The following is an 18,518-nucleotide window of genomic DNA, read 5'->3' as shown; positions in this document are numbered from 1 at the left end:
GGCGTCCTTCCCAACACCTTCGTGAGGTGCCGGATTTCGGGAGGAGGTGATAGATGGAAACCTCTTCATGAATTCGTCTGTTGTCGTCTTAAGCCTTGCAATTCCATGAATGCGTTGATAGAAGTCCTCAGGTGGGATGACAACAGTGAATGCCGCATCACAGTGGCCACTTTTGGGGTACCCTGACAAGCGCAACCTGAGGGAATTCAACTGCGACTCAAGATCATGACCATCTTTGCCTATGAATGAGTCAATCTTGTGTTCTGTGACGGCATCGGCTGCAGCTAAAGTTTCAACATAGATGCGCATCCATGCGGCAACCTCTTCATCAAACTCTACTTCGTGCTGTCGCTCGGCGAGGCTGTCGGGCCCCAGTGAAGATATCAACTGCTTTTTACCCGCTCTGCAAAATTCCTCATGCTTGTCGATTGTTGTGGCGATTTGATCATGGAGAAACCGGTCTGAGGGTGAGCCCCTTCCTTCCAGGCCAGTGGGATCCCTTGTAAGCTCAGGGAACTGGTCGTATGCCTCGCAGCGAAGATACTTGATCGTCGCCTCAGCGCTTGGATGTATTTGTTCAGTATGTTTATCACCGATCAGCGAGGAAACGCAGGACTCACCAGTAGTTGATGTGAAGGAACTGAGCGGCGTTCTGGGTCTCCGGTTCATAGCCTTGCAGGAGAATGTCTTGACAGACACGAAACAGCAAATCCCAAGCATGTCTCCACTCAGCTTCATTTGAAACCTGCCGTGTGTACGACCATCGCATGAAAGCATGTACGCATATTACAGGGACCAACGCGGTCAACTTAGCGAGCAATGCATGTGCCTCCGGAACGCGCTCTTGACCGGTGAGCAGTAAGGGGACGGTATTGAGACGAGTCGGCAGGCTGCGCCCGCCGCGCTCAGTCGTCTCTTGCATCGAGTCGCGAGGGAGCATCTTGTCGATAGCCAACCAGAGTTGAGCGGCCTCTTCATGCATCAATCGAGTAACCTGTGTTGCGCGTCGGTGGATGCGTATCAGCTTCAAATCCAAGCTGAGCAACATTTCTGGCCACTTACAGCCTCTGTCAGAACGTCTTTGAAACCACCGCCGCACACAGTGTACAGATCGACCACTCGTTGACAACCCGTCGCAGTTGAGTAGGGATAGGTTAGGTTCCAATGGTCCCACTTCCATTCGGTTATAGTTGCGTCGAGGGCATCGGATCTTCCCGTGCGTGGCTTGTCCTCTGTATGAGGTGCCTTACGCGCGAAGCTGACCTGTCATCAGCAATATAGTCACTTCAAGGCATTCTATTTGCACTCACGCCGAGCTGCTGTACGGAATCCTAGTGATCACGAAGTCAGACTCGACATGTTATGGTAGATCGCGTGAAAATCCACGTACACGGACTGGCTTCCACTGGACCGTTCTGAAACTGGAGACTTCTTGATATCGGAAGCCACTCCGTTCGCCTTGCCGGTCCCTGCTGCCTGGGCGTCCGAGTCCATGGTGCTGGCCGTCTGAGCTGGGGACGCATCCGAGTTGGAGCCGGTGAAGTTGCTCTTCGTGTTTTGAGTGCCTCTTTCCGACCTGTATGTACGGGCACAGGTTATGCAGTGGTGCGACCATCACGGTGGGTACAAGGTGATGCGTGGCGAGTAGGCATGGAATGATGAGATATAAAGGTCAGTAGGGACGCCGAATAGCAACTACACAAGCACCCACCTCACGTCGCACAGCCAGTTCCAGATTCCACCGTCGACTCCTCGATCCTCCGCAATCTCGCGCATGTATTCATCAGCTCTCCAAGGAAGGCTCGCATCCGAGACAGGGTCTCCAGAGTCCTGGATTGGCCCAGCGATGTGGGGTCCAAGGGCAGCCAGGAACTGCGTCATCCGCATCAAGTGTTCCAATTTGCATAGGTCGAACAACCCAGCATCGACACGGCCCAAGACAGGCGCGAGGATATGCACCAGAGGCTGGAGAGACATGCGATGTCCGCGTTCATTGATCTCACCCAACTACACGGAAGAAAACGCTACGTACTAGTGCGTGGGTCGGCCCCGGAATGTCTTCAACCCAGCCGAAGAGGACCTTACAAGTTGTTGACGACCGCGGGAGAAGGATACCCACGACAGGCACCTCTAGATTCAAAGCTCTCCGTTGGTACAGGGTGCTCGTCATCAGTGGAAGCAGATTGAGTTCATCTGCAACGCACAGCACAGGAATGAGGGGGTGAGGATGGCATGTGGAAAGGACATGTCGGTGGGGATCCAACTCTCCGGACAGAAATGGGACGCCTGCGGGATAGATGAGCGTGTCGCTACCGTTCAAAACATAGTCATTACTCACCACCGTCGCTGTCCGCACTGTCGCTATCATAATCTCCATCGCCCTCTTCACCGACGTCGTCCTCGTTTCCGTATTCTTCCTCTTCGATATATCTGTGAAGAGCCTCGTCCGACATGCGCTGTTCCACGCTACGCCAGTCAGAGCTCCTGTCGAGGACTTCTTCGACACATGCTGGTGCAGTACTTGAGGTATAGTTTGAGGTCGTCACTCCTCTGTGTGCGAACGGGACCTCAGACGGGTCACGGTAGTATGCGCTGGTTGGAACTTCGCAAGCTGGGATCCGTGTCAGATAGCAACAGGTAACAAACGCAGGGACGGTCTTCTACCTGTGGTTCCCCGTTCCAGCAGAAACAGGATTTCTGCGCTTCCCTTCGTGGGATGGAATGCTGAGTCGAACGACGCGCTGCCTGTGTCAGATCGAGGCATCGCGAAGTCGACGCGGTCGCTGAACGTATGAAGGATGAATACCCACAATGGATGCAATCGTCATATTTGTACCCACTATACGGTAAGAGATGGATGTAACAGCTTGACAATATGTCGAATCACGATTGTTCGGAGCAATGGACCATGCGACTTTCCATACAGAAGAAACGACGCGCAAGCCGACGGAAGGAAAAGGTCTAGACGATCGGCAAGGCTGCCCAGAGCTCCTTGGGGATCACAGGGGCCATGTTCGAGCTCGATTTTGGACGCAAACGACTGGTTTTCGGGCAGCAATTGAGCGAAGGGTGCGATGGGCGGGGGCCAGGAAGAGCTGTCCTCAAGAGGAAGGTCCTCGACAACCACGTTGTGCCGCCGAAGCCAGTCTTGCACTTCAATGTCAGGCCGAAGGTGAGACGCCATCGTACCGTATAGTGGTGCTGCAGATGAAGTTAGTGATGGGCAACGCGAGGAAAGTGGCGAGAATTTATCCCACTACGTCTGCACTCCCTGTAAGTCGGTGACACGAGTGTCGATGGTTGAGGAGCAAAGCGGTCCACGTCGGCAACGCGTGGCACTGGCAACTGTCAGTGCGTGCGCGCACACGCGAGGCCAGGCTGACGCCCGTCCGTGCAACTTGATACATTGAGAACATTGCGATGCGACCACAACCATTACATGACAGCATTAGTACAGCAAGTACGATATCCGGGGGGAAATACATTTCTTCGTCCACTTCTTCTGCTCTACTCGCACACGTCATCGTCGTCGTACAACAGAAAGTCCGCTGTAGTCCATCGTCATCACCAAGTCCGAGTTCCGAAGCGCGTCGTCTGCGCAGCTTTTGAGCCAGCTTCGCAACTGGGGGTCTAGTAGGGGTCGTCCTCGTGCACCGACTCGCCCTCGCCATCCTCGTCCTCCGCGTCTTCGTCACCCGTCTCCGGCGCCTCAACGACGGCGCGGAACACCTCATCCTCGACGTACACGTCGCACTCGCCATTAATCGTCGAGCCCTGGTGGCACGTAGCTGCGTGCTTCCACCTAAATGTCGTGACGGCTACTCAGCCCGAGTACTCGTCTATCGTACAGAACGGAGGACACGTACCAGAAGATTTCCTTGACCTTCGTGGGCACGTCCTTGATACCTTCGACGGCTACCCACTTCTTGCACTTGTGGCACTTGCCCTCCATGATCCGCGCCTTTTCGTGTTTCCCCGGGTTCGGGCGCATGGTGTTGCGGAACGCGGTGGGTGGCGAGAACGGACGACCCGTCGATGGGGAGATGCCTACGGAAGGTCAGCTTGTCCATAATGGGACATAGTCAACAGAGGGAGTGTACCATGAGCGTATTGCATGTGATAGCTGCGAGCGTAATCAGGTGGGTATTCTCGCGACGGTATGATAGGGGATGTACTCTGCAGAGACATATGAGCGAAAACGATTGATGCATGCACGAAATCAACGCACCACTTGAACGCTGAGAACTTCATAGAGAGCCATAACTTCTTCCCCTCTCCGCCTCGAACGGTCTTCTCGTGACAGATGGGACACAAGCCGACCTGCGCGAATAAGTACTTCCGATTGACAGCGAATGCACAACTCGGAGTACGCACTTTCGTTGTCCCTTTGCCCTTTACGAACCGTGGCGTGTACAGATCGAATGCATCGCGGGGAGCGTTTGGGAGCGCGTCTGGAACCTTCGGGACCGGGATCTTGTGAGTGCTGAGAAGAAGAAGCATCGAGAGCAATCAACGACCCGAGCGGGTAAGGGAGGCATAGACAAGGGGAAAGCATACGTGGCGCACTCGACATCGATCACCGAGCTGACAGGGAAGCGCCTGTAGAACAGCGGAAAATGGTCGTGAATAGGGATCCGCAGGGGGAAGGTCCGATTGGGATAGGTCGTCGAAGACTCTGAAGAGTCTTGATCCTCAGATCCTGATGCTGGCTCGGACGTCGGTGCAGAAGTCACAGGTGTCGTCGATGTTCGTTGCTTCTTGCGGTGGGCCGGACAATCCTGTGTGAAGGGACGCGACCGCTTGCGCGTCTTGCGATGAGCACCGGGCTCGTAGTTCTCGTCTTCGGAGTCGGACAGAACAGGCAGAGGAGAGCTTGAGCGCTTCAACGGAGAGGAAGGCGGCACAGCTGCTGTGCGAGAGGAGCCAAGCCGGTTGAGTATCTCGGCGGCGAGAGATCTTCTTGTCGTGCGCGGCATGGGGATAGCGCGTTGAGAACGGTGAGACGATTCAACACGGGTCCTTGCGTGCATCTTGAAGGGAGAGCCGAGCGAAGAGCCCACGGGGGCTAATCTTGCAGGAGAGCATGAAAGCGTTCGTCCGCGGGAGGTCTGAGAAGAAGCAGCGGGCACGCCGGAAAATAAAGCAGAAGGCGAAGATGGTGCCGACGAGAGACTGGAAAGTGAGAAAGGAGATGACGCGCGATGAGAACGAGGGGTATCTGGGATGCCTTGAGACATCGCGTACTCGAGCAGAGACTTGAGCTTGCCCGCAGGTTCGAGATCGTCCTCTGACTCGACTTCACAAGCATCGTCTGCCGGAACAATGCTGGAATGACGAGAAATAGGCGAGACGGAGAGATCACCGCCTTGCCAGTAGCCTGCCGGGGACGAATTGAACAGCTCGTCGAAGGGTGTGCTTGGCGAGGCGCGGGTGAGAGGCTTCGGCTCTACACCGGATAGATAAGCCTCCACGAAAAGAGGCGAAGGGATGGAGCCAGCAGATGGAAGAGAGGGTGGAGAGAATAGCTTCGGAGGTGCCTTCAGGTCGACTGGGCTGTAGGTATAGGACAGAGTATCGAAAGAGCTGGATGCCGAGGACATCGAACCATTCGAGGTCGTAGAGCAGAAACCGGGAGAGAAGAGGAAGACATCGCCTTGCCCTGAAGGACGATAGTAGCACTCCACAGAGGGACGCTCCTTTGGCGACGGGTCTTTCTGCACGTCCGAGCGACGCCGTGAGTGAAGTGAGGGTAACATACTGTATGCGCGTCGTCGAGATATCGTGGTAAAAGTCCAATAGTCTCTAGACAGAACCTATAGGCTCCCGTAGCCTCTGGAGGTTCTATGATGTTTTTTTTCGCGATCCTAGCGGCACCAACGACCAGGCGCTGGGCGTGGTGCAGATAACCGTGAGTAGTCGTTTCCGTGGTTCAAGCAGCCTTGAAGTGTGTGCAGGCGTTGGCGATGGACCCGACGCCGTCGACGATGAGCTTGAGGGGGAAAGCCGAGGGGAAAGAGGGAGAGGGAATTGGGGAGTGGAGGTTTAAGTAGCGGGACGCGCCGTCGCTTAGCGCTGTTTGCGTGTTATTTGGCGAGCACCGCCACCGCTGCTCGAAATGGACGAGCTAGGCTTATGTAACCGAAATCCTTAATCCTTTCCCGGTGACACGCTCATCGCTGGCCATGGCCGTCGTGTTCGCATTCTTCCTCTCATTTCTCTGCTTTCTCCAGCTCGCTCTACGCACACATGCAGCTGCGCTGACCACCGCGATTGGGGCTAACGAACGACTATGCTTCTATGCAGATGTGGACAAGGCGGGGGAGAAGATTGGCGTACGTGAACGGACCGCCTCGAGTTCTGTTCGTCACTGACATAGACATACTGCAGTTCTATTTTGCAGTATGTGACTCTGTCTTCTCTATGTCAAGGACGACGAATGCGACCCTGTAACATAGGTTCAATCTGGAGGGTCGTTCGACATTGACTTCGAGGTCAAAGACCCGAACGAGAAGGTGCTCCTCGACGGACAGCGCGAACGCCAAGGCGACTATGTCCTGACAGCCAACACTGTCGGAGAATACTCATTCTGCTTTGAGAACGACATGTCCACCCTCACCGAGAAGCTTGTCGACTTCGACATCATGGTCGAGTCCGAGCCACGCCGCGAGCCCCCAGCGAAGCCCGGGCAGATCGCGGACCACACGAGCGCGTTGGAGGAGAGCATCTTCAGGCTCAATGGAATGCTCATCAACATTAAGAGGACGCAAAAATAGTGAGTACTCCGTCCAAGTGCAGGCAGGCATGTCCTGACATCCGCAAAGCTTCCACACGCGCGAGAACCGAGGGTTTGACACGGTCAAGTCTACAAAGAAGTGAGTCCATTCTTCCTCCCGCAATCCCCCACCTAGTCTCATGCTTCTTCGAAGCCGTCTGTTCTGGTACGCCGTCCTGGAGAGCCTCGGCGTCATTGGCATGGCTGTGTAAGTCGCTGTCCTGATATCCCTGAAACTTGTTGGTGTTGACGTGTCGCGGCGGTGCAGGTTCCAGGTGTATGTGTTGCAGACGTTCTTCACGAAGACTGGGAGACGATACAAGGTGTAACTTATTACGATCTTCACGTATACATATTCTTTCCGTAGTGTCAACCCGCGTGTGCATGATGCTTGGCGACGTGTACGAGGAAGGATCACGTGCGACATCGCGCGACGCGCGCGAGCGGGCTGCCTCTTTATTTCCGCGCGTCGCATCTCTTATCCTCGACGTCCAGACCGCTCTCATTATCGCACAAGTCCTTACCGACGCCAATGATATCGTTCGGGATGCACACACCGCCGCGCGAACGCGATAAGGCGCGCGCGGACACCCCAAATTGACAGGGTCGGTGCCCAGTCGGTTCGGATCATGGTCAGGTTGCACGACGTCCCCGCCATGAATCATGATCGTGGTCGCTTCACGCGTCTGCTCTCCGTTCTTATATACGACATCGCCGCGCTTGGCTCTCTGAACAACCTGCATAACGCACGCTGGATGTAAACTCGCAATGACGGTCCTCCGACGCTCTCACCTCGCCTTCCGCCGTGCGTACGGCACAACCGCGAAGAACACGAACACGAAGCTCACACTCGGGATACGACGCGAAGACCCCTTGCGGATATGGGAGCGGCGCTGCCCGCTCACCCCGGACGCGGTGCACGAGTTGGTGCACAAGGACGGCGTGGAGGTACTCGTGCAGCCGTGCGAGAGGCGGGTGTTCACGTCCAACGACTTCCTGAAGGTACGTGTTCCCCTTCGTGCTACACAGCCTGTCGTAATGTGCGGCGGGACAGGCTGGTGCGAAGCTGCACCCGACCCTTCAACCGGCACACATTGTCGTCGGCATCAAGGAGACTCCCCTCCCCGAAGTCCTCACCGACCCGCTCCCCGCCCCGGGACACCCGCGACACGATGCGGACACCCACCTTGTGCCGCGCACGCAGATCATGTTCTCGCATACCGTCAAGGGCCAGCTGTACAACATGGAGCTACTGTCCAAGTTCCTGGCGTCCGAGAACCCAGGTGCACCAAAGGACGGCTCGCTGTTACCCAGACTGATCGACTACGAACTCTTGACTGGGCAAGATGGCAAGCGGACGGTTGGGTTTGGGTGGTTCGCTGGTGGTGAGTGGTTCTTTCTACGTCCTGCGAGGATACCCCAGAGTATAGGCGGCCCCCCTTGGAGCAGGCCGATAGCGATAGACCCGGGGTCGTGCCAGTAACTTCTTCCTAACATGCTCCTTTCCATGCTCATGACTGACGTCCACTTTGGATTTGATAGTCGCAGGCGCGCTCGAAGCTCTATGTGCGATGGCACATGCCCATCTTGAACTCGGTGTGGCCAGCCCCTTCCTTGTGAGTGCTGTGCATCAGTCATATCTTCATGTCGAGAGCATAGAGGCAGAGAGCCCGATCGTTCAGATGAAACTCCATCTCGTCTCTGCTTTTAATGCAGCACCGTGGCTTCTAAAATGTCAGGATTTCCGTTCGACGCAGCTGCCACATTGGCTTTGACATCTGTCCACCGGACAACCCTCGCTGCAGACGTTACGGTGCTGTAACGCTCATGCCAATTCCGCCCGCCCGCTGCCACCTGCCCTCCCGAGAGTGGCTCCGGGGATAGATAACCTCGTAAAGCATCAACACAGTGGCGGCGGCACTGGTCAACGCGTCAAGGAGGCAGGGAGGCGCGACGCGATGGGCCTGCGAGCTTTGTCCGGCAACAGTCGGCCAGAAAACTCTTCAGTCGCTCAGATGTTCAGACGGTGACTGAGTGGGACCATTCATGCGATAGGATCCGCTGTCCATCGCTCAGGAGCGACTGTCTTCCGCCTGCTATGATAACCCGGACCTCCGGGATTGTCAAGCATCCATGGACTACTAGCTTCCCTCAGGGGCACATTTGTAGTTGCGAATATACTGGAACTGACCATGCCTCTCAGTGGACCCCTCGACCGCACACGCATCCCTCATTAGCGTCTATCCGGTCCACCCTCCGAAACGTTGTCGGAGCGCAGATCGCAACAGACGGCACGCCCAAGAGTCTTGGTCCACTCGTGATCGGTGTCACTGGGTATGTCTCTGACGCTACATCGTCGTATCTCTGCTGACCGCACGAGGGCAGAACCGGAAAGGTTGCCGACGGGGTCCTCGCGCTCTTGGAAGACTTGCCAATACAGCACGTCCGGGTTAGCGACCTGCACAGACTGGTCACAGATCCGAGTACGTCCTTCACTCTAGGCGATTCTGATTGCCAACTGACGTTACCCCAGACACGGACTTGCACAAGGTGTACGTCGTCCACACCCACGCGAAAGACTACTTCGTTCGCAAGGACGGCCGGGCGTTCGAGAGGTCCGATTACTACGCCCATCCGGACGAGTACGTCTCTGAGTTCCACACCAAGATCGCACCGTACCTCTCGCTCTTGCTCCATGGCGCGGGCTGGGCCCCGGCGTTCCCGCGACTCATGACAAACGAGCAGCTCACGACCACGCTCGAGATCGCGCAGACCTTTGGTAAGGGTCGTTTTGCGTGCGTGGGCGACATCAGCTGCGACGTCTCGGTACGTGAGCCACGACTGTGTACATGACTTCTCGCTGACGCGCAATGTAGGGCGGCCTGGAGTTCCTGTCCCGGCATACGACGCTGTCCTCACCCTACTACACCGCTCGACCTCCGTCGCTTCCGGCCCATCTACCCTCCGTGACTATGATGGCTGTCGACATCCTCCCGACTGCCCTCCCGCTCGAGGCGTCGCAGCACTTCTCGCAGGCGTTCCTGCCGTACCTCCGCTCGGTCATCTCGGGCTACACTGGGAACAAGGATGTGGGCGAGCGGGCAGCGGAGACGAAGGCGGCGCTTGAGCGGGCGACTGTCGCGAGCGGAGGAGAGCTGAGCAGCGCGTTCGAGTGGCTCAGGCGGCCGCTGGCAGTGTGGAAGGATAGTCTCACTTCAGCTCCATCGCCGTCGCCGTCAGAGGCAGAGAGCGCGAGTGAGCAAGTCAGGAAGGAACACGCCGGCGTGCGTCCGAAGAAGACGGTGCTCATGCTGGGGAGCGGGATGGTCGCGCCGCCGGCTGTGGCGGAGATCTGCAGCCGGCCAGATGTGCAGCTCGTCGTGGGTGAGTCGTCGGTTATTGCATCGAGTCGCTCATGCTGAGTCGTGTGTTGCAGCGAGCAATGTGCTCCCGGATGCGGAGCGGTTGACTGCCGCATATCCCAACGCTACGCCTGTGCTGGTGGACATGGGCGACCTCGCAGCGGTGGAGCGGTTAGTTGCAGAGGCGGACGTCGTTATCAGGTAACTCCAGCGCGTTGAATCGTCTGATGCCGTGCTGAAGTGCCATCTAGCCTTCTTCCGGTGCCCTTCCACCCATCTGTAGCTGAGCTGTGCATACGCAACCAGAAACACCTCGTGACAGCTTCGTACATCTCGCCTGCTATGCGGGAGCTCCACGATCGGTGAGTCTCGCTTCTTCCGTTGCACTGACATCGCATTGACGCATCTCTCCCAGTGCGGTCGCGGCAGACGTGGTCCTGATGAACGAGATTGGACTCGATCCGGGCATCGACCACTGTTCTGCCTTATCACTGATTGAGTCGCTCCGTGCGCAGGACAAGGAGATCGTTTCTTTCACGTCTTTCTGTGGCGGGCTGCCTGCGCCGGAGGACGCCGAGGTCCCGTTGGGCTACAAGTTCAGCTGGAGCCCGAGGGGCGTCTTGACCGCCGCATCGAATGCTGCGCGGTTCAAGCTCTATGGCGAGGTGCGTATCAGCTCCGTAAGTCACAGGCAGCACTCTGACCGTACTGTTAGGAATGCGAGGTCGACGGGGACGACCTGCTGAAGACGTACTTCCCCGACGTCCCGCTGTCGAACGTGCTCAAGTTCGAAGGGCTTGCGAACCGGAACAGCCTCCCCTATGCGGGTGTGTACGGCCTTGAGCCACTGAAGGACATCCGCACCGTCTTCCGGGGGACGCTCCGCTACCCCGGCTTTGCGGACCTCATGCACGCGTTCAAGTCCATCGGCCTGCTCGAGGCGTCGACGACGGTGAACCCGCACCACTGGAATGCGCTCGTCCGCCAAGCGCTCGAGAAGAAGCTCGGGACGCTGATCATGAACGACCCCGCGTCCGTGGCGTCCGCACTCGAGTCGGTCGTCTCCCCCAAGCAGCGCGACAGCGTGCTGCAGGCGCTGCACTGGCTCTCGATCGTGCCGTCGTCGCTCTCAGAGTACGCAGCGAACACCGACCCGAGCTTCGACCCGTCTCTCCCGCCACTCCCGAGCACGCCGACTGCGCCGCTCGACCTGTTCGCGATGCTGCTCGCGCACAAGCTGCGGTATGCGCCGCACGAGCGTGACCTCGTCGTCCTGTCGCACGAGATCATCACGCGGCCCAAGGGGTCGGGTGCCCCGCTGGCCGCTCCGTGGGCGGACGAGGAGGTCCACACGTCGTCGCTGGTTGCGTACGGGACGAAGGAGGCGTCAGCGATGTCGCGCACGGTCGGGCTCCCTGTTGCGTTTGCGGCGCTGCAGATCCTCGATGGCGGTGTGCGGGCGCGGGGCGTGCAGGGCCCGACGGACAAGGAGGTGTATGGGAATGTGTTGCAGAGGCTGGAGGAGGCGGGGCTGAAGGTGAGGGAGAGCACGAGGAAGGGCAGTCTGAGGGGCGTCGAGGCGAGCCTGCACAGGCGGTGGAGAGAGATGCAGGAGGTTGTGTAAGATAGTGACTGTACTTATATTCGATTGGGACTGGTGCCTCGATCTGGATTTAATGGAAGCAAAGGCAGGGAGTGCCGTATACATTGGACGACGCAGCCTTCAAGTTGCGGGTTCATTGCGGGTTCGTTCAACTCTAAGTAGTAAGTAACTTCGGCTTGACGCGTGCACGTGAGTCAGTGAGTTGTGCGATTCTGTCCAACCTCGAGCGGGAAAGGTTCTCGTCGCTCGCTATGCAGACATTTTCGAGCACTGGGGCCACACCGAAACCGCCATATCATCTTGTAGGCGAGGAGATGTGCCATGTGGTACTTACGTGAGTTCGGGAAGGGACGCGTGCGCGCGTACGCAGTGCCACGCGTTTCGGTGGACCGCTCGCTCAACGAGTGCAGACGGTAGTAAGATAAATTCTCGCCACTTTTCTCGAGTTGCCCATTACTAACTTCATCTGCAGCACTGTACGCTCATGGCGTCTTACCTTCAACCTGATGTTCAAGTTGAAGTGCAAGACTGGCTTCGGCGGCACAACGTGGTTGTCGAGGACCTTGCTCTTGATGACAGCTCTTCCTGGCCCCCGCCCATCGCACCCTTCGCTCAATTGCTGCCTGAAAACCAGTCGTCTCCGTCCAATATTAAGCTCGAACATGGCCCCTGGGATCCCGAAGGAACTCTGGACAGCCTTACCGATCGTTTAGATCTTTTCCTTTCGTCGGCTTGCGCGTCGTTTCTTCTATACGGGAAGTCGCATGGTCCAATACTCCGAACAATCGTGATTCGACATATTGCCAAGGTGTTACATCCATCTCTTACTATATAGTGAGTAGCAATTCGACGATTGCACTCATTGTGGGATATTATTGATCATCCCTACGTTCAGCGACCGTGTCGACTTCGCGATGCCTCGATCTGACACGGGCAGCGCGTCGTTGGACTCAGAATTCTGCCCCACAAAGGGAAGCGCAGAAATCCTGTTTCTGCTGGAACGGGCAACTACAGGTAGAACGTGACCGTCCCTGCGTCTGTTACCTGTGGCTATCTGACACGGATCCCAGCTTGCGAAGTTCCAACCAGCGCATACTACCGCGACCTGTCTGAGGTCCCGTTCGCACACAGAGGAGTGACGACCTCAAACTATACCTCAAGTACTGCACCGGCATGTGTCGAAGAAGTCCTCGACAGGACCTCTGACTGGCGTAGCGTGGAACAGCGCATGTCGGACGAGGCTCTTCACAGATATATCGTTGAGGAAGAATACGGAAACGAGGACGACGTCGGTGAAGAGGGCGATGGAGAGGATGATAGCGACAGTGCGGACAGCGACGGTGGTGAGTAATGACTATTTTTTGAACGGTAGCGACACGCTCATCTATCCCGCAGGCGTCCCATTTCTGTCCGGAGAGTTGGATCCCCACCGACATGTCCTTTCTACATGCCATCCTCACCCCCTCATTCCTGTGCTGTGCGTTGCAGATGAACTCAATCTGCTTCCACTGATGACGAGCACCCTGTACCAACGGAGAGCTTTGAATCTAGAGGTGCCCGTCGTGGGTATCCTTCTCCCGCGGTTGTCAACAACTTGTAAGGTCTTCTTGGGCTGCGTTGAAGAGAGTCCGGGGCCGACCCAGGCGCTGGTACGTAGCGTTTCCTTCCGTGGTGAGGTCGACGAACACTGACATCGCATGTCTCTCCAGCCTCTGGTGCATATCCTCGCACCTGTCTTGGGCCGCGTCGATGCTGGGTTGTTCGACCTATGCGTACCGGAACACTTGATGCGGATGACGCAGTTCCTAGCCGCCCTTGGACCCTACATCGCTGGGCCAATCCAGGACTCTGCAGACCCTGTTTCGGACGCGATCCTTCCTTGGAGAGCTGATGAATACATGCGCGAAATTGCGGAGGATCGAGGAGTCGACGGTGGAATCTGGAACTGGCTGTGCGACGTGAGGTGGGTGCTTGTGTAGTTGCTACTCGACGTCCTTACTGACCTATATATCTCATCATTCCATTCCTACTCGTCACGCATCACCTTTCACTCACTGCAATGTTCGGATCAATGGGCCTCCTCCGGACCTCCCTCCCCCACAACAACACTCGTCTTTAACGACACTCTTTCTGAATCGCTCTCATACTCACCCGTTGCACTGTACCATGTAAGTCGAAACCACGACTGTCATGGTCTTACCACTACCTAACATGTGCCTGCGCATATAGATCGACAAGAGTAGCTCTACGGATGTCCATGCGCAGGAAATTCCTACAAACCATGGGGAGGGAAGCCAGAAGACCGATATCAATAGGTATCCGGTTCCGGAACGATCCAGTGCAAAACAGTCTGTGTACGTGGATCCTCACGCAATCTACCATAACATGTCGAGTCTGATTTCGTGATCACCAGGCCCTCGTACAGCGGCTCGGCGTGAGTGCAAGTAGAATGTCTTGAAGTGAGGATACCACTAATGGCAGGGCAGCTTCGCACAAAGGAAACCTCGTAATGACAACAAGCCAGTGTTCAAAGGTGTGGAAGCTATCACTAAACCCGACGCGACTCAACCCTCGGCCCACGTCGATGTGACTATAACCGAATGGGTGACGGACCACTGGAACCTATCCTATCCTTACTCAACTGCGATGGATTGTCAACTTAGTCGACAAGTGATCGATCTACGCACCATGTGCGGTGCCAAGGATGTTCTGAGGGAGGCTGTGAGTGGCCATTCAAAGTTGCTTAGGGCTGCGACTCTTTGAAGCTGATACACATGCACCGACGTGCAACACAGTTTATTCTATTGGTACAGCGAGAGGCCGCTCAACTCATTTCGGATCTTGGCGAGATGCTCCCTCCGAACAAGATAAAGGAGACGACTGAGCATGCCAGTGGTGGGTGCAGTCAGCAGACACATCTCGAAATGTCCACTGCCGGTCAGGAGAGCGTTCCGGAGTCGGAGACACATGCATCGCTCGCTAGCTTGACCGCATTGGTTCCCCTGAGATGCGTGCATGCTTTCATAGAATGGTCTTACACAAGGGAGGCTTCGAATGAAGCTGAGTGGAGACTTGCATGGGATTTGCTGTTTCGTGTCTGTGAAGACATTCTCCTGCAAGGCTACGAACCGGAGACCTACAACGCCGGTCAGTTCCTTCACATCAACTACTGGTGAGTCCTGTGGTTCCTCGCTGATCAGTGATAAACATACTGAACAAATACATCCAAGCGCTGAGGCGACGATCAAGTATCTTCGCTGCGAGGCATACGACCAGTTCCCTCAGCTTACAAAAAATCCCATTGGCCTGAAGGGAAGGAGATTACCCTCGAAGCAGTTTCTGCATGATCAAATTTTCCCAATAATTGTCAAGCATAGGAACTTTTGCCAAGACGGTGTGGACCACCTCATATCCTCACTAGCGTCCGACCTGAGCCTTGCCGAGCGACAGGACGAAGTAGAGTTTCTTGAAGAGCTTGGCGCATGGAAGAGCATCTATGCTAGAACTTCAGCTGCATTCGATGCTGTCCAGGACCACAAGATTGACTCACTCATAGCCAAAGCTGGTGGTGATCTTGAGTCGCAGTTGGAGAAGCTCAAGTTGCGCTTGTCCGGGTACCCCAAAAGTGGCCGCTGTGATGCGGCATTCACTATTGTCATCCCACCCGAGGACTTCTATCAACGCATTCATGGAATTGCAAGGCTTAAGACGACAACAGACGAATTCATGAAGAGGTTTCCATCCATCACCTCCTCCCGAAATCCGGCACCTCACGAAGGTGTTGGGAAGGACACCGGGTTCGCTTCATCACTGTGTTCATACCTATCTGTAGCTAAGCACGGATCTCCCTCCCTGGACTCGAATGCTCTACACCTCCCTTACTTGGTCGTTGATCACAAGTTGGACGACCAGAATCTCATGGGTACAGCCGAGAGGCAAAGGCGTATGAACTCTGTTAGTGCTGCCGCGTTCTTGAGAGCAATCGGCATCACGGACTTCAACGTCTACGGGGTCGCCCAATCCGGGCCATATTACACGGTATCTGCGACATGGTATTCCTCAGAAGACAAGGTGCGCGACCCCTTTCTTTCCGTGTAGCGCGCTGAACTCAACATCGTCCGAACTGACAGGTGTATTATACCTGCGATCAGGGCGTGCCACGGTTCGACTTCCACAAATTCGAGGACGTGATTCGATTCGCTGCGTTTACTCTTGAGCTCAAGGAGCATGCACGCACGCTGAAGGAACGCTATGACGCTGCCAAGGAGGCATTCTTTACCCGTGTGAAGGAGGAGTTCGAACGCTGCGGCGGGGAACTACCAGGGTTGGATTCGGACCTTTGGTGGACAGCAACGCTGCAAGCAGATCGCTATGGTCTTCCCAGAGTCCCAAAAGGACCCGCACCGATAGCCGGAGCCCACTGAAGTGGCGGGGTGCCCGAGAAAGGGAGGAAACCCGGAGAAGAATTTCAATGCGAGACAAGTAATGATGTGCCCCTGGCATCGGGCTGCAGACGTACGATTTCACCGATCCGGGCCTCCAACAGGGTCTAACACACGGGACGGCTAATGGAGGATGTGGCTATCAAGTAGGAGGACACGCATGCCATCCACGTCATGGGGGATAGCGTCGGGGCAATTCTCAAAGAGGACGTTGTACTGCACCTTCCCACCCTTCTTCTTCACCAACGAATCGACTTCCCAGGAACCACTGTCCGGAGCGTTCGCCCCGTGCAAGAACTTCATCTCGAGTATATCATCACCCTGCGCCAGGATCTCTTCCGCGTAATCAGAAGTTATAGGCTTCATCGACGTGGACGTGAGGCGAGAAGTTGGAGGAGTGAGAGGTACGGGGGCAGGAATCGGCGGGGCGCTGAGACCAGATGATGGAGACGGCAAGTTCTTGCTCATCCACTCACGGTAACTACAAGGAAGGTTGCAGACAGCGCCTTGATGTACTCATTGCATGGAAGCTTACATTTGACGGGAGCGAACGTTCACCTTCAATCGCAAATCCCTACGATCTCCCAGGGCATTGGTGAGCGTGTGCTTGTTGAAGACCAAGAGGCCGGAGGCAGCAACATGGAAACGGAAGACACGTCTGTAAATGGATTCGATATCAGTGTCGACAGTATATATGATAGAGAGCGAATCGTTGTCGGTACAGGGCCACAACTACTAGTAATGACGACACTACTTACTGGTCAATGGACCTATCCGGGTTCTCCAACACATTATCGACGGCCTTGAGGAAGGCGTCGGGATCGCCGTCGGGTCCTAGAAGGGTCTCCGCGCAGGGGAAACCCGTCTTGACCTCGGGGTTCTGGTACAACTTCGCGATAGCCTTGTCTCGGGCAGTAGGGTCGGCAGCGAGGTAGTGGGTTTCTTCTGCGTGGATTTGGAAGTATCTGGCCTTCTGCCGGGACAACTCTTCAATGTCAATTCCGGGATCCTTGCGGTTGACTCTCGACTTTGGCATAGCGAGCAATAGTACCGATTAGATGTTGGGCGTAGTACTAGTCGTCCTGGAGGGAGGAAAGGGGCGACGCGTCCACGTGATCGAACTTGGTTCAAGTTGAGTAAGTAAATAATTGATTTGATAACTAAGTTTGCAAATGAATTACATCGGCCAAGTGCCAGGTCTGCGCTTGGTCAATCCAACACCACCACCACCACCTCCTCCTCCTCCTTCTTCTCTCCGACGTATTCATCCTCTCCATCATGTCTGGCTACGAAAACGACCCGTTTTATCTCAGGTACGACGCCCCGAAGATAGCCTCCCGGCGTGCGCAGGACTAATCCTCCTGCTCACGCCCCACTGCAGATACTAGTAAGTTCCTCGTACACATGTTTTCGTAGCAGACTCGTGCTGACAAAAAACAGCACAGGACACTCTGGAAAGCACGGCCACGAGTTCTTGGAGTTTGAGTACTCCCATGGCCGTCTGCGCTACGCGAACAACTCGAACTACCGGAACGACAGTCTCATACGCAAAGAGAGTGCGTACTCCCTCCTCCTTCTCCGCGTCGTCGCATTCCCTCGGTTGTATCGCGTTTTCGGAGGACATGCATGCTCATTGGACGCGGGGTGAACAGTGTGGGTCGGCCCGCTCGTCGTGAAGGAGCTCAAGCGCATCGTCGAGTCGAGCGAGATTACCAAGTGAGTCTTTCACTGCTCTCTTCCACCTATCCCGGCGCAGGGGCCTGAACGGGAGCTGCGGTATACAGGGAAGACGACACGAACTGGCCCAAGAAGAACATCGTTGGCAAGCAGGAGCTCGAGATCCGTATTGGCAACGACCACATCGCGTTCGAGGTGCGTGTTTCCCACCCCACATTGCTTTACTCGTCGAGCGTAGCTCATGTGGCTGTGAATCGCGCTTTCCAGACTGCGAAGATTGGTTCGTTGGTCGAGGTCGCGGACAGCGAGGACCCGGAGGGTCTGCGCGTCTTCTACTACCTCGTGCAGGACCTCAAGGTACGCCACCGCACTGCGACGCGCTCGGCTATTGTTGTTTGCTGACCTTGACCTTTGCGTGCGTGCGTGCAGTGCTTGATCTTCTCGCTCATCTCCCTGCACTTCAAGATCAAGCCCATCTAAGCTACTCTCCTCGCGTATTCTGCCTTGTCGTCGTCGATGTCCTTGTCTCTCCAAAATGCTGGAATCAATGTGATATGTGTTTGTGCTTTTACACCATTACACTATCCCGTCGTGCGCGAAACAGATGGACGAAAACTGACATTCTCTGACTCTGACAACTACAACTCCTCTGTGACTTCTGG

General features: G+C 55.9%; 8 protein-coding genes across 8 annotated transcripts; 4 read left to right on the top strand and 4 right to left on the bottom strand.

The window, feature by feature from the left end:
* Window positions 1-264: 264 nt before the first annotated feature.
* L226DRAFT_141332 (uncharacterized protein) lies at window positions 265-3,303 on the bottom strand. The gene is made up of 11 exons (XM_067672345.1): window positions 2,841-3,303; window positions 2,665-2,783; window positions 2,339-2,611; window positions 2,033-2,286; window positions 1,712-1,965; window positions 1,391-1,576; window positions 1,311-1,331; window positions 1,063-1,258; window positions 810-994; window positions 621-745; window positions 265-562 (listed from the first exon to the last, which is right to left on the bottom strand). The coding sequence occupies exons 1-11, from the start codon at window positions 3,182-3,184 to the stop codon at window positions 384-386; spliced, it is 2,136 nt and encodes a 711-aa protein (XP_067533492.1). The 5' UTR covers window positions 3,185-3,303; the 3' UTR covers window positions 265-383.
* Window positions 3,304-3,630: 327 nt separating this feature from the next.
* L226DRAFT_524382 (uncharacterized protein) lies at window positions 3,631-5,600 on the bottom strand (the record flags this gene model as incomplete). The annotated part of the gene is made up of 6 exons (XM_067678884.1): window positions 3,631-3,802; window positions 3,867-4,047; window positions 4,101-4,123; window positions 4,229-4,320; window positions 4,375-4,483; window positions 4,567-5,600. 6 exons carry the CDS (start codon window positions 5,598-5,600, stop codon window positions 3,631-3,633), a joined length of 1,611 nt encoding a protein of 536 aa, XP_067533491.1.
* Window positions 5,601-6,149: 549 nt separating this feature from the next.
* Window positions 6,150-7,169, top strand: L226DRAFT_511212 (uncharacterized protein). The gene is made up of 6 exons (XM_067678291.1): window positions 6,150-6,332; window positions 6,388-6,399; window positions 6,456-6,772; window positions 6,822-6,872; window positions 6,927-6,980; window positions 7,041-7,169. The coding sequence occupies exons 1-6, from the start codon at window positions 6,183-6,185 to the stop codon at window positions 7,099-7,101; spliced, it is 645 nt and encodes a 214-aa protein (XP_067533490.1). The 5' UTR covers window positions 6,150-6,182; the 3' UTR covers window positions 7,102-7,169.
* A 99-nt stretch (window positions 7,170-7,268) lies between these two features.
* On the top strand, window positions 7,269-11,856 carry L226DRAFT_536764 (uncharacterized protein). Its single transcript, XM_067681184.1, has 11 exons — window positions 7,269-7,774; window positions 7,827-8,157; window positions 8,315-8,388; window positions 8,976-9,106; window positions 9,158-9,255; window positions 9,306-9,598; window positions 9,649-10,156; window positions 10,209-10,335; window positions 10,386-10,496; window positions 10,550-10,799; window positions 10,850-11,856. Exons 1-11 carry the CDS (start codon window positions 7,541-7,543, stop codon window positions 11,756-11,758), a joined length of 3,066 nt encoding a protein of 1,021 aa, XP_067533489.1. The 5' UTR covers window positions 7,269-7,540; the 3' UTR covers window positions 11,759-11,856.
* A 3,386-nt stretch (window positions 11,857-15,242) lies between these two features.
* On the top strand, window positions 15,243-16,232 carry L226DRAFT_141246 (uncharacterized protein). The gene is made up of 2 exons (XM_067672343.1): window positions 15,243-15,808; window positions 15,868-16,232. Exons 1-2 carry the CDS (start codon window positions 15,464-15,466, stop codon window positions 16,159-16,161), a joined length of 639 nt encoding a protein of 212 aa, XP_067533488.1. The 5' UTR covers window positions 15,243-15,463; the 3' UTR covers window positions 16,162-16,232.
* Window positions 16,233-16,866, bottom strand: L226DRAFT_141247 (uncharacterized protein). Its single transcript, XM_067672344.1, has one exon. It carries the CDS (start codon window positions 16,645-16,647, stop codon window positions 16,303-16,305), a length of 345 nt encoding a protein of 114 aa, XP_067533487.1. The 5' UTR covers window positions 16,648-16,866; the 3' UTR covers window positions 16,233-16,302.
* On the bottom strand, window positions 16,476-17,285 carry L226DRAFT_141240 (uncharacterized protein). Its single transcript, XM_067672342.1, has 2 exons — window positions 16,938-17,285; window positions 16,476-16,837 (listed from the first exon to the last, which is right to left on the bottom strand). The coding sequence occupies exons 1-2, from the start codon at window positions 17,213-17,215 to the stop codon at window positions 16,711-16,713; spliced, it is 405 nt and encodes a 134-aa protein (XP_067533486.1). The 5' UTR covers window positions 17,216-17,285; the 3' UTR covers window positions 16,476-16,710.
* Window positions 17,286-17,386: 101 nt separating this feature from the next.
* On the top strand, window positions 17,387-18,456 carry L226DRAFT_536761 (mago nashi). Its single transcript, XM_067681183.1, is given in 7 exon segments — window positions 17,387-17,496; window positions 17,510-17,511; window positions 17,620-17,735; window positions 17,832-17,895; window positions 17,964-18,051; window positions 18,124-18,213; window positions 18,286-18,456. 7 exon segments carry the CDS (start codon window positions 17,458-17,460, stop codon window positions 18,334-18,336), a joined length of 450 nt encoding a protein of 149 aa, XP_067533485.1. The 5' UTR covers window positions 17,387-17,457; the 3' UTR covers window positions 18,337-18,456.
* The last annotated feature ends 62 nt before the right edge of the window (window positions 18,457-18,518 follow it).

The sequence above is a fragment of the Lentinus tigrinus genome, assembly GCF_003813185.1.
Source record: "Lentinus tigrinus ALCF2SS1-7 unplaced genomic scaffold L226scaffold_20, whole genome shotgun sequence".
NCBI lineage: Eukaryota > Fungi > Basidiomycota > Agaricomycetes > Polyporales > Polyporaceae > Lentinus > Lentinus tigrinus.
The sequence above is the reverse complement of the archived record's forward strand: the minus strand, read 5'-3'. Positions and strand labels throughout refer to the sequence as shown.

Excerpts from the sequence above, each read along its gene's own strand:
- L226DRAFT_141332 (XM_067672345.1), bottom strand. The coding sequence starts at position 3,184 with ATGGCGTCTCACCTTCGGCCTGACATTGAAGTGCAAGACTGGCTTCGG. Across the intron at positions 2,784-2,840 it reads CATCCATCTCTTACCGTATA|CGACCGCGTCGACTTCGCGA; the intron begins GTGGGTACAAAT and ends TCATACGTTCAG. Across the intron at positions 1,259-1,310 it reads ATTCCGTACAGCAGCTCGGC|CTTCGCGCGTAAGGCACCTC; the intron begins GTGAGTGCAAAT and ends ATGACAGGTCAG.
- L226DRAFT_511212 (XM_067678291.1), top strand. The coding sequence starts at position 6,183 with ATGGCCGTCGTGTTCGCATTCTTCCTCTCATTTCTCTGCTTTCTCCAG. Across the intron at positions 6,873-6,926 it reads ACGGTCAAGTCTACAAAGAA|CCGTCTGTTCTGGTACGCCG; the intron begins GTGAGTCCATTC and ends GCTTCTTCGAAG. Across the intron at positions 6,981-7,040 it reads GGCGTCATTGGCATGGCTGT|GTTCCAGGTGTATGTGTTGC; the intron begins GTAAGTCGCTGT and ends GCGGCGGTGCAG.
- L226DRAFT_536764 (XM_067681184.1), top strand. The coding sequence starts at position 7,541 with ATGACGGTCCTCCGACGCTCTCACCTCGCCTTCCGCCGTGCGTACGGC. Across the intron at positions 7,775-7,826 it reads CGTCCAACGACTTCCTGAAG|GCTGGTGCGAAGCTGCACCC; the intron begins GTACGTGTTCCC and ends GCGGCGGGACAG. Across the intron at positions 9,256-9,305 it reads CAGACTGGTCACAGATCCGA|ACACGGACTTGCACAAGGTG; the intron begins GTACGTCCTTCA and ends ACGTTACCCCAG.
- L226DRAFT_141246 (XM_067672343.1), top strand. The coding sequence starts at position 15,464 with ATGAAGAGGTTTCCATCCATCACCTCCTCCCGAAATCCGGCACCTCAC. Across the intron at positions 15,809-15,867 it reads GGTATTCCTCAGAAGACAAG|GTGTATTATACCTGCGATCA; the intron begins GTGCGCGACCCC and ends CCGAACTGACAG.
- L226DRAFT_141247 (XM_067672344.1), bottom strand. The coding sequence starts at position 16,647 with ATGAGCAAGAACTTGCCGTCTCCATCATCTGGTCTCAGCGCCCCGCCG.
- L226DRAFT_141240 (XM_067672342.1), bottom strand. The coding sequence starts at position 17,215 with ATGCCAAAGTCGAGAGTCAACCGCAAGGATCCCGGAATTGACATTGAA. Across the intron at positions 16,838-16,937 it reads CCGGATAGGTCCATTGACCA|ACGTGTCTTCCGTTTCCATG; the intron begins GTAAGTAGTGTC and ends ATCCATTTACAG.
- L226DRAFT_536761 (XM_067681183.1), top strand. The coding sequence starts at position 17,458 with ATGTCTGGCTACGAAAACGACCCGTTTTATCTCAGGTAC. Across the intron at positions 17,736-17,831 it reads CAGTCTCATACGCAAAGAGA|TGTGGGTCGGCCCGCTCGTC; the intron begins GTGCGTACTCCC and ends CGGGGTGAACAG. Across the intron at positions 17,896-17,963 it reads GAGTCGAGCGAGATTACCAA|GGAAGACGACACGAACTGGC; the intron begins GTGAGTCTTTCA and ends TGCGGTATACAG.